Source organism: Pelophylax lessonae (assembly GCF_965119305.1).
Source record: "Pelophylax lessonae genome assembly, chromosome: 2".
NCBI classification, from domain to species: Eukaryota; Metazoa; Chordata; class Amphibia; order Anura; family Ranidae; genus Pelophylax; species Pelophylax lessonae.
This window is the reverse complement of record NC_138769.1, coordinates 693,103,314-693,119,260: the sequence shown is the minus strand read 5'-3', so window position 1 is coordinate 693,119,260 and position 15,947 is coordinate 693,103,314. Positions and strand designations below refer to the sequence as shown.

Genomic DNA, 15,947 nt, shown 5'->3' with positions numbered 1-15,947 from the left:
CTCTATTTGTGGGAAAAAAGGACATACATTTTATTTGTGCACAGCACCGCATGACCGTGCAATTATCAGTGAAAGTAGCGCAGTACCGTATCACAAAAAAAGGCCTGGTCATTCAGGAGGGGTAAACCTTCTGGAGGTCAAGTGGGTTAAAATGTCCTCTCTGTCCTACATTTGACCATGGTGCACTGGTAATATCTTGGCCTTTGGCTCCACTATTTCACCGCTGCGCCTTCCTATGATTGGGTCTCATTGCTGTACGGATTGCCTGGATTCTTCATATTTATTGAAGGGTGTTATGACATCTGTTGACCTGCAATGTAAAGTGGGTCATAAAGATGCTTTCCAGAAGGAGGCCCAGTGATTACTCTACGGCTCCTTTGACTTTGTCAATCCTGGACAGAACTCAGCTTTGGAAGGCCTTGAGAACAAAGGGAATTTCTGGCAGCTCAAAACAGCTTATAAAAAAAAAAATATATCTTTTCAGCCTGGAGAGGTGGTAATGAATAAAAAGAACTCTTATTTTACAAGTAGTTTCATAATGGAGTTTTACGAGGACAAATAGGAGCTTTGTTCAAATTACTGTAATTGTGAGGATTTGTTCCCTTTCTCCAGGTTCTGAAGCCCCATTTTCACTGCCACATAACACACAATTGGAAGAACGCGACCACAAAGGCTTTTCAAGGCAAGTTGTATACACAAGGGCTGCTTCAATCTGGAACCGCTAATCAGAGTTGATCATTTTCTTCTAAAAACACGGAAGTGATATTTTCCCAGCTGGGCTAGCCATATGGTAACTAGAAAATAGGATATAGAGGCAGTATTCTGGTATTAAAATCATGAGTGTCACTGCCCTACAAGCCTCATGGGTGGCAGAAATGCTGCCATGAGCATTTAGGAAAGAAACAAGCATGGAAGAACTCCCTGGCTCTGCAGGTTCCAGCTATACCAAGGGTGTTAGGTCTAATTGTAAAATACAACTTGTTCCTTTGACAAGCAATTTGACATGTCAAATCTTAGCCTATTGCCTGCAACGACACCGTCCAAATCGGTGTGGCACTGACTTTGTGGCGTGACGCCGATTTCCAAAAGTAGTTCCTATACTACTTTTGGCAACTTGGGGGGCAATTTCAATAGAAATCTGTGCCTGAACCCGCACAGATGTCTTTCAAATTGTACCTGAACTTGCAATGAAATGCAGGTTTGAAATGGTACGAGTTCAGCTGAAGTCGCACCATTTCAAACCCGCCTCCAATGTGATCGACGGCTAAGGCTGGATTTACTCGCAGGAGTAGATCCGGTGTGACCCTGTTCTCTATTTCAGGTGTGAATTAGGTCCGTTTGATCGTTGTCTGAAATCGGACCTGAAACAGAGCCAAAGAAGCATAGCATCCTTTTCCAGTGTGGACCGCGGCCGCTCCAGAGGTGTGTGAACCGGCTCCATTGAGAGCGGGTCACACTCTCCGGTCATGCGATTTGGATGCGGAGGACCACTTGACCTTCAAAAAGGTTTTCCCCCTTCATGACCAGGGATTTTTTTTTGCTATTCAGCAGTGTGCTACTTTAACTGGCAATTGCTCAGTCATGCAAGACTATGCACATGAAATTTATATCATTTTTCCACATAAATAGAGGGTTTTTTTTTTTGTGATATTTATCACCATTGGGCTTTTTATTACAAAATTTACATTTGCTATGCAAAAATTTGGAAAAAAAAACCCACATTTTTCTTAGTTTTTGTTATAAAATTTTGAAAACAAATATTCTTTCTTTATAAATTTAGGTCAAAATGTATTCTGCTACATTTCTTTTATAATTAAAATCAGTGTCTATTATTTAGTCTGTGTAAAAGTTATAGAGTCTTAAAAAAATATATCACTGCCAGCCCCTCTCTTTTATGCAGCCATAACACTGTGTACTACATACAGTGCATTGCGAAAGTATTCTGCCCCCTTGAACTTTTCAACCTTTTGCCACATTTCAGGCTTCAAACATAAAGATATAAAACTGTAAATTTTTTTTAAAAATCAACAACAAGTGGCACACAATCATGAAGTGGAACGAAATTTATTGGATATTTCAAACTTTTTTAACAAATAAAAAACTGAAAAATTGGGCGTGCAAAATTATTCAGCCCCTTTACTTTCAGTGCAGCAAACTCTCTCCAGAAGTTCAGTGAGGATCTCTGAATGATCCAAGGTTGACCTAAATGACTAATGATGATAAATAGAATCCACCTGTGTGTAATCAAGTCTCCGTATAAATGCACCTGCACTGTGATAGTCTCAGAGGTCCGTTTAACGCGCAGAGAGCATCATGAAGAACAAGGAACACAGGCAGGTGCGAGATACTGTTGTGGAGAAGTTTAAAGCCGGATTTGGATACAAAAAGATTTCCCAAGCTTTAAACATCCCAAGGAGCACTGTGCAAGCGATAATATTGAAATGGAAGGAGTATCAGACCACTGCAAATCTACGAAGACCTGGCCGTCCCTCTAAACTTTCAGCTCATACAAGGAGAAGACTGATCAGAGATGCAGCCAAGAGGCCCATGATCACTCTGGATGAACTGCAGAGATCTACAGGTGAGGTGGGAGACTCTGTCCATAGGACAACAATCAGTCGTATACTGCACAAATCTGGCCTTTATGGAGTGGCAAGAAGAAAGCCATTTCTTAAAGATATCCATAAAAAGTGTTGTTTAAAGTTTGCCACAAGCCACCTGGGAGACACACCAAACATGTGGAAGAAGGTGCTCTGTCAGATGAAACCAAAATCAAACTTTTGGGCAACAATGCAAAACGATATGTTTGGCGTAAAAGCAACACAGCTCATCACCCTGAACACACACGTGGTGGTGGCAGCATCATGGTTTGGGCCTGCTTTTCTTCAGCAGGGACAGGGAAGATGGTTAAAATTGATGGGAAGATGGATGGAGCCAAATACAGGACCATTTTGGAAGAAACCTGATGGAGTCTGCAAAATACCTGAGACTGGGACGGAGATTTGTCTTCCAACAAGACAATGATCCAAAACATAAAGCAAAATCTACAATGGAATGGTTCACAAATAAACATATCCAGGTGTTAGAATGGCCAAGTCAAAGTCCAGACCTGAATCCAATCGAGAATCTGTGGAAAGAACTGAAAACTGCTGTTCACAAACGCTCTCCATCCAACCTCACTGAGCTCGAGCTGTTTTGCAAGGAGGAATGGGCAAAAATTTCAGTCTCTCGATGTGCAAAACTGATAGAGACATACACCAAGCGACTTACAGCTGTAATCGCAGCAAAAGGTGGAGCTACAAAGTATTAACTTAAGGGGGCTGAATAATTTTGCACACCCAATTTTTCAGTTTTTTATTTGTTAAAAAAGTTTGAAATACCCAATAAATTTCGTTCCACTTCATGATTGTGTCCCACTTGTTGTTGATTCTTCTCAAAAAATTACAGTTTTATATCTTTATGTTTGAAGCCTGAAATGTGGCAAAAGGTCGCAAAGTTAAAGGAGGCTGAATACTTTTGCAAGGCACTGTATCAGAACCATTTCACCTGCTAAAGGATTGGTATTTTTGTCCATCCAGTCCTAAGATGTACACAGCTCTACAACACAACACAGTCCTGTCTGGAATGGCAGGGGACCTGATCCTTCTTTTCTATAGTTTTACTGTCACTTGCAGGTCTTCTTGCCACCTTGTGACTGGGCAGTGAAAAGAGCAGCAGCAGACCCATAAGCTCTTGTTTCTGTCACTCTGTTCTCTCCTCCTATCATGCTCCCCGCAGTGCAGAGCACCTGATTGACTGGATGCTTCTCCATCCCCTTCCCTGAGCTTTGCTGTAGAGTAAACTGCAAAAGGCTGATTCCAAATCATATCCAGATAAATTTGCTTTAAAAAAAAATACATATAATGATGTATTAAAGCTGAATTCCAGGTATTTAGCAACTTTGAAAAATGTGCAGGCACACTATGAGTTAAGTCCCGGAGGTAACATGCACCTAATTGGACTTATCTTTTACTATTACTTTACTTTTATCTATTACTTATATGTAACAGATTTTTGCACTCCCTGAGGATACACTGTGAAGTGGAGAGAATCATACATAGCAGCTATGCCCTTCCCTCTCCTCTGCTGCCCATTCACAGAAGCCTTTGTATTTTGTGAATGAGTTCACATATTACAAAGGCTTCCGTGAATGGGCAGGAGGACGGGAGGGGCGGGCAATTAGAGCAAAGCTGCTCTTGAAGGAACTGAGACCACAGCGAGCAGCATCAGAGCTTTGAACATAATCTTCCTGGAGCACGATAATCCTCTCAGTAGTAATTAATAGAAATTGGTCTACAGGGTGGCAGGCACCTCCTTAGACTTAACTCATGGTACGCCTACAGTTTTTACAAAGTAGCGGAAATTCCTGGAATTCAGTTTTAATGAACACAAAACTTGTGTATTTTATTTCTGCTTGGAGTTCAGCTCAGGGACCTGTGTATGTCAAATCCTGGCATTTTTGGGACTTCTGGAGGTGCCGGTGTGGTGTCCAGTGTAGCACTGCCCCCTTGAGGACTGCTGGATATTTCACTTTCGGGTCCCCCTGGGTTACCGTTAGCAGCACTGGCATCACAATTTATCACTTTACTTCTTGGCTCAATGATCAGTTCACGGGTATGTAGTTGTTTTTGTGTTTAATTTTAAATAGGGATGGGAGAAGGGAATAGTGGGATACTCCAGATTAACTATTCACAAGATGCGGAGGATTCCTATATGCTGATGCAGCCAGGCTGCTGATCCACCTTGCCACTTAGGTAGATTTGGATTTAAGTCTCTTGCTAGAAGACTTGGTGAACTACATTTATCTTCAGGACACTCTCCTCAGTATCCCCTTTCTTGGCTGCTGACACCCGTCCACCGACCACCCCACTTTTGGGGTGGCCCCCCCAGGCCAGGACCCCGACACGATCCCCTGCACCCACAACACTGTTTTCCAAGGGTCTCCAGTGTCTCCCCACCCAGCCAGCCCTCCTGGACCTCTGGGTTCAGCTCCGTTCCTCTGGTCCCCAGGCCGACCTCCTGATGCCACTTGCCACTGCTACAGAGGAAGATGCAGCCGCTACCCTCCCTCTGGGACTCTGCTCTCCAGCCAAAGACCCAGAAACACATGTGCTCCTGGCTTTTATACAGTATCCCATAGTACACCAAGACAGCCAGTCTCTGCCAACCACCAGGACCGTATCAAAGCCTATGCATCCATTGGTCAGGCTTCCTCCCACTGTCCAACATGCCTCCCCACTGGACCAACGCGAAACACCCTCCAGATCCAACGAATCACACATTGAGCACTCTGAGCAGACCTCACCAACAGATCCTGCTCTCTGGTAACCAGAAAGCAATATAGATTTGCCTGCTGCTCCTCTGATAGGCAGACAGAGCCAAAAACCATACTTTCTTAGGAGGGTGCTACACCAGCATTTCCGGCATATGTCTCTGAATGCAAATGGCCCTAAATACGAGTATCGCTCAGTACAGTGTCCAGCCGCCACATATTTATGCATGTCATAGATTTTGACAGGCTGCTGGCAATGAGGCTGGATGCTGCACTTGAGCCTCCAGGGTGCCTGAAAATGCTGGAATTTCATGCAAATGGGCCAAACCACTCATGTGAATGAGACATTCATGCATTTTTTTTTTCTTTTATAGAAATAGCTCAGCTGTAGTTTTGCTCAAATGGTTACGCTGTTATTCTCTCATTTTAAATACAAGTACTTAGCATGGTTCTTCTTTAAACATTGAACCGTGTAACTCCTTTGGCTTTGAAAATGATTTTCTGCAGCCTAGAAACAATTGTATTTCTTGTAATTGTCTTGTTAAGCTATGGCTGTTATAAATGCAGCGGCACAAAACTACAATAGAGTATAAATTGCACAATAGTCTAGAATAGGCTTCAAGATAAAAGATGGCAACACAGAATACTCTATCATGGTCTGGCGGCTCGATTCCAGGGATTACAGTAAACATTGGCACTGCTTAAATCCATTACCAGTAGATTTGTTTTAAACACGAGCGAACGGTAACTCAAGCCAACTACCTTCTGATGGGTACAACATGCACAAAAATCTTTCAGGATCTCAGGTTCTAAAGAATCTGTCTGTCTGCCCTAGCTGCTTAAAGTATTCAAACCCAAGAAAATATTTAATACAGCTTACTAGACCATGTTTTTGTTGGTGGTCATGCCAGTAATATACTGCCAACCCTAGGGTGATCTTTGGATATGAAATATATTATGGTTACAGAACATGCCTCCCTTATCTCCATAATTATTATTATTTTTTATTTTTTTATTATTAAAATTTTTTATTTGAATACAGTTTGTAAGCTTGGGAGCTCACTGGATTTCTGGTAGGACCAACAAATATAATTTCGTACTTCCCAAATAGATATAAAAAACACTAACAACTTCCCCATTGGGAAGTTGGTCCTTTTATTTTAAGGTAGGCCCTTTGTATTTGGTGGTATTGTGTATAGTATCCCCTTTTTTCTTTGTTTGTTCCTTGGTCATGATTAGTAAGCCCATGTATATATACTGTATAGGTCTTTTATAGATTATATGTACAAGATCATTGGTTGTTTTACTAAATGTACCTGAATGTTGCATCTGAGAGGCAGTGGCTTGACCTTGGCTTACTCATTTGTACATCTATGGGCAACATACACATGCTATGAATGCTAGTCTACCCTACTTGCTGATATTACTTTATTAAAGATTAGAAGTGGGTTCCAGTATACTGGTATGTTATATTATGTATTTATCCATCTTTTAGCTGGTGGTCATGCCAGTAATATACTGCCAACCCTAGGATGACCTTTGGCCAGGAAGTGTATTATGGTTACAGAACATGCCTCCCTTATCTCCAAAATTTTTTATTTTTTTTTAAATTTTAAATATAATACAGTTTGTAAGCTTGTGAGCTCACTGGATTCCTTGTAGGACCAACAAATATGCTTTCGTACTTCCCAAATAGATATAAAAAACCCTTACATTTGTAGGTTTAACAGACCAAAAGGGAGCAAATAAGAAGAGTTAATTCGTTGAGTTTACAAAATTTAATCACAAGGATATTTTATATGAAGGATATTATATATTAAGGGGGCCTGGCACTGCTGCCACTAGGCTATCTCCACCCTTACCACTTGTATCGCCTCAAATAAACTTAGAGATAGGGTTGCACCGATACCGTCTTTTTCTCGAGTACGAGTACCAATACTTTCAGTCAAGTACTTGCTGATACCGAGTACTAATACTTTGCGATGCGATTTGCGTCAATACAAAAAAAAAATGCGGTGCAATTCCTGTTCGAATTGCCTGTGATTTTCCCCACTGCTTGTGCGTGTGTGTGTAAAGGGAAAAGCGCCATCTAGTGTGCAGTTTAAATGTTAGAACTCATAGTAGATATCTGGCCACATGCAAAATAATCTAAATAGGTGTCCCGGTCTGCGGATGATAGAAGTATAGGGACCCCGTGGGTAGAGGACAGATGTGATGGCAGCTTGAGACCGCCTCTACATCCCCCCATAGGGCCTGATGAAGTAGTCGGGATGACGAAATGCGTCTGGATGTGACCACGTGACACCCAACGCTGCCAGCAGCTCGACTCTACCCGGGAGTCACCACTCTCAGTGTTACACTAGGATTCGGTGAATGAGATCTCGCAGGCTATATGCAGTTGTATTCGGTGCTATTCTGCTACTTGATGCTGTGACATTTTTAATGATTGTAAGTGCATTGAAGGAGGAGGGTTTTTTTTAAAGTAATACGTTTAAGCAATATTACGCTATGTAGCTTGTTTCCTTTTATGGATGGGAGAGATATATTGTATCCACTGTGACTTCAGACGAATAAGGAGATGGTAATACAAGGCATACAATATCCGGAGATCTGGTAAGTGCAATCTCTATTGGGGAGTGGATCAAACGAGGTGTGGTGATGGGACACTTATATTGACTGCACGAGGATTAGGAGGACTGGATGTCTTTACTAACATCATGTCTGGATAGGATATTTGTGAAGGCACACTATGTTTGTCACACTGGATGAGCAGCTAAGGGTATAAAGGAATATCATCATTATTTCAATTATTATGGAGTATCTCTTCCTCTGCTCCATGGGCGCTAGGTTTGGGGGATTTATTCACCTGTGTACAATTTATTCTATTTACAGTTGAACCCTTTATTTGAAATTAGGAGAAACATTTTTGAAACATGCGGAGGAACAATACTGGATGTTCATTGGTTCTATTTTTGATCTGTGAGTTGACTGTCAGATTTGAATTTTTATATCTTGATTTGGATCACGATGAGAGCATTATCAAGCTTTTGTTGAATGCTAGGGATGGATGTTAGCACTGTGAACTTTTGGACTTACGCATCACAGATGAATGAAACTAAGTCATATCAGCAGTCTGTCCCCCTTATTTGCAACCATGGTAATGGCATGTAGTGTTGTCAACCCATCCCTTTAAAGCTGACCTATACTTAAGATATGCCAAGAGCCCTACTTGCAACAAGTAGCATCAAAGTACTTATCTAAGCTGGAGAAAAAGCTTATTTGGGTTCCATTTTATGGTATTAAAGTGGACTAAACCTAGGCAATTGATAACATGACCTTTGGTGGAACTTAAAATCATCCAATTGGAACCCTGATCCTTCCATATAGCAAAGTGTCATGTAACCAAATGTTTGAGAATTTTATCATGGCACCACAGGCAGCTTGCAGCCACATTTTTTCTAGGAAAGGAACATATTTTAGCCAAACTATTACTCTTTATATCAAGCCCAGCAGGACCACTAACCTAGCATCAAGTTATTACTTTAGAATAGGCCCACAGATATGAATATCAAAGGTTCAGTTTCAAATTAAATCATTACTTTAATACATTTTTTTTTTTTTTTTACATACACGTGAAAGTAATCAACTTAAAGAGGCTCTCTTGAAAGAACAACTCTCACCCATCAAAATTCAACTAGCCCACACTCCACTGCCACATTACTCCTTGATCACAAGGGATTCATCCTCACTATTGGTCTTGGTGACCAGTCAATATTTTTTAATTTCTGGAGGAGGCGAGGATTAATATTCCAATGGATAAAAGTGTCAATAGGGGATATCCCTTTGGAGAGATGTCCCCTTACTTCCTGCTGTGTCTCCAGTAAAGGATGTGGGATACAAGCTCCGAGAACGCGTCGCCGGTGCCATGACGTAAGCACGCTCCCAGAAGTGACGATGGATAGGCATCTGAGTGTCCTCGGACCAGGAAGTGCGGCCAGTCACCGTTCACAGCCTGTCTACCGTTACCGCTGCAGCCATCCTGATCCTCACCGGAGTGTTTGTTATGAGCCTTATGTTTTATCACCTTTGTGAGTATCCCTTTTCCATTGATCTTACCGAATAAATCTCAAGTTATTGCACTTAGAGTGGCGCCTGTGTTTCTCCTTTAGTTGGATAGAAGCAGGAAAAAACAAACTGATAGGGGTCTTAACCCTTCCCTACACTATCCAAAAGAAAAAAGTATGGGCTTTAAACAATGGATTTAGGTCAGTAGTTATTGAGTGAGAAGACTGAGTATAACAAAATTCAGATATTCACCAGAGGTAGAACCTACAAATTTGTATATGTAATACAGTAGTGTAGATATAGTACAGTAAGCAGGTACAAGTTGTACATCCAGGCAGTAGCTGAACAACAAAATTGATTATTTGTCATCTTGAAAACCTTTTTCTTTTGACTGGAGAGTCTCTTTCAGTACTTTGCATTTCCCAAGAAATGAACAGCTGTATAAGAATCTAAGTTGGTACGTTGCTGACTGACATAATTAGTGTAATGGGCGAAGGATTCACTTCATGTGCTGAAAGGCAATTTAACTTCTTTCAGGCTAATCTAATTTTCTCTAATTAAATCGAGCATCACTGCAATTCTGGTTGGTGATTCGTTTAGGGAGAAAGAGAAGGACTCTGAGGTATAGACGTTCTGATCAGTAACATGTGATCCACTCCCCTCTTCCTCGGTGTCAGGAGATTATTTTGAGTGTAGGTGTGTGTGTGGAACAAAGGGTTTACCGTAGACTCTGGAAGGTTCTGGTGATTTTCCATTGCGAAAGGATGTGCAGTGGGGAATGTTACACTCTGCAATCTCTCTACATAGTCTCTGCATTAAATGCTGCAGCTATAGAAATGTAAAAAATTATAATGGTTCACGCACATGGAAATGACCAATTACACATAGACATTTTAGATGCCTGGCATAGTTTTGCAGACTAATAATGAGTTCTGGCTACCAGGTAAGATGTGGACCTATGAAGGCTTTATTTCACTCAAAGCTCTACAAAGCCTCTGGGCTCCAGAACAGAACTTTTTAGGATTCTGAGAAAACAGAAAATTGCCATAAAAGTGAATGGTTATACACGCCTGTGCTCTTGTAAGGCTAATGCCCCTTTGCATCAGCATTTACCCATTAATGCATGCCCAACATATTTTTTGAATACAAATCAAAGAATAATTGATGTTAACAAGAGGATGGTCCCGTACAACCATTCATTTGCATGACAAGCTTTTTTTTTCCTCAAAAATCTTAAAGGGTTCTGCTTTGGGTCCTGGAGCTTGAAGACTTTGAATAGCTTTGGGCTTTTGGTAGGAAAGACCCTCCTTTGTTAGGGCCACGTCTTACCTGGTGGTAGCTAGACCTTATTATTAGTCTCAGCTGAGAATGGACCTTTATATATATATATGTGAGCTGATTGATGCTCAGGGCTCTTTCTCTCTCTATGATCTATAAAGGCTTAATCCCACTCACAGCTCTACAAAGCCTATGGTCTGGGCTCAAGAACCCAGTACAGAACTATTTAGGATTCTGAGAAAACACATATTTGCCATACAAGTGAAATTTGTATACACCTGTGCTCTTGTAAACTCGAATACTTCTTTACATCAGCATTTATATGTGAATGCATGACCAAAATATTTTCTGAATGAAAATTAAAGAATAATTGACATTTGCAAAAGCATGGCCACGTACAGCTATTCCTTCGTATGGCAAGCTTTTTGTTTTCGCAAAATCTTAAAAAGTTCTGTTCTAGGTTCTGGAGCCTTAGTAGAGCTTTGGGTACAATAAATCCATTGTTAGGTCCACATCTTATTTGGTAGTCAGACATCATTATGAGTCTCAGCTGTGCACGGACCTTTATACGAGAGGTCTTCAAAAAGTTTCTGCTTTTTTATTTATATACCTTTCTTTAAAAAAGTGCAGAAACTTTTTGAAGAACCCTTGTATATGCGAGCTGATAGACACTCTCTCTTTCGCATTGTTGTGGGAGACTGCTGCTGGGTGAAAAGGCTGACTGTTGACAAAACACTAAAAGAGTACCAGGGCTATGTGCTTGTTTTGAGGAACCCTGTTAGTCAGAAACTGACCCAAATTTAATTAGTGGCTTGAACGAGCAAATGTTTTGTTTGTTATTTGTCAAGGACTTGCTTCTTTAACAAAATGAGAAAGGGAGGAAATTAATGCATAGGGTGGAATCTAACACGTTAGCATGACAATCACATCTGCTAAGCAAAGTTTATATAGAGAAAGTGAAACGCAGCAAGAAGAGAACACCAGCATCTTCTGTATTGTCTACTTGACAGAATAATAGAATTGTTAATAATAATAATAGAATTCTGTGCATAAATTTAAAATGAAAAAATAAATGACTTATAAAGAATTTAACATGAGCACAAAGAAGGTTAATGAAAAATAGGGGTGGCTCTTCTGCTCCCCCCTGATCTCATTGGCCCAGAGTTTGGCTGTGCTTTCTACTCTCTCCTCTAGTTACACTATAGTTCAAAAGGTAAATTGGGAAACAACTTACCTTCCCAGAAGAAGGAACTCCCCAACTATCCCCTGACGTCTCATTGCCATTAGAAGTCCCCGGACTGTCATTCCTTCGCAGAAACAGACAACCACCCTGGCTTTGGGAAGGTGACTGCGTAGTTTCTTCAACAGCTTGTCAAAGTTCTGCTCCCCGGCATTACTGTAGATCTTGTACGAATGGGCAATGCAGACACCATCCTTGGCTGACATGTCTTTAAATGCTTCCATCCCTCTTTCCCCATAGTTACCTAGAGGAAAATAAAATAACAATTGATAAATGAATTCTGTTTCATTAATAGCCCTACATTAACCTCCCTGGCGGTATGATTCTTTTGGATTTTAGGTGCTGAAAGCGGTACCATTATTTTGCATGTAATTCTTGTGAATGAGCAGCCCAAACCAACTGTATACATTTATTATATATATATATATAATGTATACAGTTGGTTTGGGCTGCTCATTCACAAGAATTACGTATATATATATATATATATATATATATATATATATGTATATATATATATATATATATATATATATATATATATATATATATACATATATATGTATTTATATATATATATATATATATATATGTATACATATATATATATATATATATATATATATATATATATATATATATATATATATATACAGTAAAACCTTGAATTGCGAGCATAATTCGTTCTGGAAACATGCTTGTAATCCAAAGCACTCTTATATCAAAGCGAATTTCCCCATAAGAAATAATGGAAACTCAGATGATTCCTTCCACAAGTCCTTCAGTTTATAGTCTATATACAAAGATTATAGCAATGTGATAGGTTGTGGAACCATAAAATGTCCATACACAATATGCAGCCTTCCCAAGGGGATTAGAAGCAAAATCTAGCAGAGCTACAGAATATAAGAGAGATGAGAGGCACCTCTAAGTGTAGCAATATGGTTACATTTAATGAAGGTTCAACATTTAGCAACTCACATGGTTGATGATTAAAATAGGCACATCTAAGTATGCAGGCATCCGGGGTAAAGCTGACCATCTTCTGAACCACTGGCTCTCACCACTGTCAGTCTGCAATCATGATCGGGAAGAATAGCCTGCAGTAGAGCGATCTGAAAGTGAGGCTTTGAATCACTGGAGTGCAGCGGGGAAGGGATGATGAAGATGGCTGTGCAGAGGATGGTCTATGTGGACAGCTTTACCCCAGATGCCTGCATACTTAGATGTGCCTGTTTTAATCATCAACCATGTTGCTAAATGTTGAACCTTCATTAAATGTAACCATATTGCTACACTTTAGAGGCCCCTCTCTTCTTTTTTATACATGACGCTACTTGTATATCAAGACATCGCTCGTATATCAAGTCAAAATGTATTTAAAAAATTTGCTTGTCTTGCAAAGCGCTCTCAAACCAAGTTACTCTCAAACCAAGGTTTTACTGTATATATATATATGTATATATATATATATATATATATATATATATATATATACATATACATATATTTACATAAAAAGTACAGTAAAACTGCAGGAAAGGGCACTGGGGGGCAATGTAATGTGATTTTATTTTATTTTGAATGGTATCAGTGTGTTTGGTGTGTTTTACATTTGAATTTGCCGCCGGTTCCACCCCCCGGCGGACGTGATGTCGCCGGAGACGGAAGCCGGGGCTCGCAGACGATCGGGAGGAAGCTCCGCCGCCGCATACCGCCCGCATTCTTCGCTGGATCCCGGAGAAAAGGTAAGTAAAACCTCTTCCAGGATCCAGCGATCTTTCTAGCGCTACCCCGAGTGTGGCTCGGGTTACCGCTTTTGGCTCTAAAATATAACCCCGAGTCACACTCGGGAATACCGCTAGGAAGGTTAAGGTAATTATATGAGCTACATAACCAACCTCAAAGTATTACCCAAACCCTCCTCTTTGCTCGTCCCAAGAGCTCCTGCTCTCTAGATTCCTTATCACCTGTTCCAATCCTTCTCTAGAGTCTATCCTATCCTATATACAGGTACATCTCAAAATATTTGAATATCCTCAAAAAGTTAATTTATTTCAGTAATTCAATTAAAAAAATTAAACTCATATTATATAGATTCATTACACACAGTGATATATTTCAAGCATTTCTTTATTTTAATGCTGATGATGAATACGGCATACAGCTAGTAAAAACTCAAAATTAAGTATCTCAGCAAATTAGAATATTGTGAAAAAGTTCAATATTGTTGACTCATTGTGTGACACTCTAATCAGCTAATTACCACAAAACACCTGTAAAGGTTTCCTAAGCCTTTAAATGGTCGCTCAGCTTCTTTCAGTAGGTTACACAATCATGGGGAAGACTGCTGACTTGACAGTTGTCCAGAAGACAGTCATTGATACCCTCCACAAGGAGGGTAAGTCACAAAAGGTCATTGCTAAAGAAGTTGGCTGTTCACAGAGTGCTGTATCCAAGCATATTAATAGAAAGTTGAGTGGAAGGAAAAAGTGTGTTAGAAAAGGATGCACAAGCAACAGGGATAACTACATCCTTAAGAGGATTGTGAAGCAAAGGCCATTCAAGAATTTGAGGGAGATTCACAAGGAGTGGACTATGGCTGGTGTCTGTGCTTCACACGCCATCACTCACAGATGTATCCAGGACATGGGCTGCAACTATCGTATTCCTTGTGTCAAGCCACTCCTGAGTCAACGTTAGAAGCGTCTTACCTGGGCTAAGAAGAAAAAGGACTGGACTTTTGCTCAGTGGTCCAAAGTCCTCTTTGCGGATGAAAGTAAACTTTGCATTTTATTTGGAAATCAAGGTCTCAAAATCTGGAGGAAGAGTGGAGAGGCACAGAATTCAAGTTGCATGAGGGCAAGTGTGAAGTTTTCCCAGTCAGTGATGATTTGGGGAGCCATGTCATCTGCTGGTGTTGGTCCACTGTGTTTTATCAAGTCCAAAGTCAGTGCAGCCCTCTACCAGGAAATTCTAGAGCACTTCATGCTTCCCTCTGCTGACCAGCCTTATGGAGATGCTAATTTAATTTTCCAGCAGGACTTGGCACCTGTCCACTCTGCGAAAAGTACCAATACCTGGTTTAATGATCATGGAATCACCGTGCTTGATTGGCCAGCAAATGCACCTGACCTATACCCCATAGAAAATCTGTGGGATATTGTCAAGATGAGAGACACCAGACCCAACAATGCAGAAGAGCTCTCAAAGCAACCTGGGCTTCCATAACACCTCAGCAGTGCCACAGGTTGATTGTCTCCATGCCACAGCGCATTGGCACAGAAATTCATGCAGAAGGAGCCCCAACCAAGTATTGGGTGCATACTATACTGTACATGGACATAGTTTTCAGTAAGCCAAAATTTCTGTATTAAAAATCCTTTTTTTTATTGGTCTTATGTAATATTCAAATTTTGTGAGATACAAAATTTTGGGTTTTCACTAGCTGTAAGCCATAATCATCAACATAAAAGAAAGAAATGCTTGAAATATATCACCCTGTGTGTAATCTATATAATATATGAGAATCACTTTTTTAATTGAATTGCTGAAATAAATTAACGTTTTGATGATAGTCTAATATTTTGAGATGCACCTGTATATGGATGCCCCTATATAATAATAATGATGATAATAATCACGTGGGATGAATCTTCCAATGAGACATCTAATTTGGTGACAACTATCTATGGGGGGTATCCCCTTGCTTTGTAGAGATCTCCACTTACTTTCTGCTATATCTCTGGCACAGGAAGTGAAATGAAAATCTCCCCGACAAAGACTTTCCATATATTATAAAGCGACCTTTTATTTTTCTGTGTTTACAGAAATTCTTGCACACTATTATTACCAGTTCAACTTATCAAGAGTTGCATAGTTGGTGAATAAAAACCTTGCTATTTCCTTGTTGGATGTTGTTCTTTTGTCTCCCATATAACATAGAGAAGATGAAGGCTGCAAATTTGTGGGAGAGGAGTAGATGGTTTGAAACAGCTGATGGAGCTAAAAAAGAAGGCACAACCATGTCTGGGTAACAGAGACGTTTTTTGT

General features: G+C 40.2%; 1 protein-coding gene across 6 annotated transcripts in view; it reads right to left on the bottom strand.

The window, feature by feature from the left end:
• Positions 1–15,947, bottom strand: part of GRM5 (glutamate metabotropic receptor 5) — a 557,322-nt gene that overhangs the window by 283,974 nt on the left and 257,401 nt on the right. For all 6 annotated transcript variants that reach the window (XM_082245896.1, XM_082245895.1, XM_082245894.1 and 3 more), the window contains exon 3: positions 11,889–12,138. In XM_082245896.1, the coding sequence (XP_082102022.1) occupies positions 11,889–12,138 (250 nt within the window). The remainder of the gene's footprint in view (positions 1–11,888; positions 12,139–15,947) is intronic.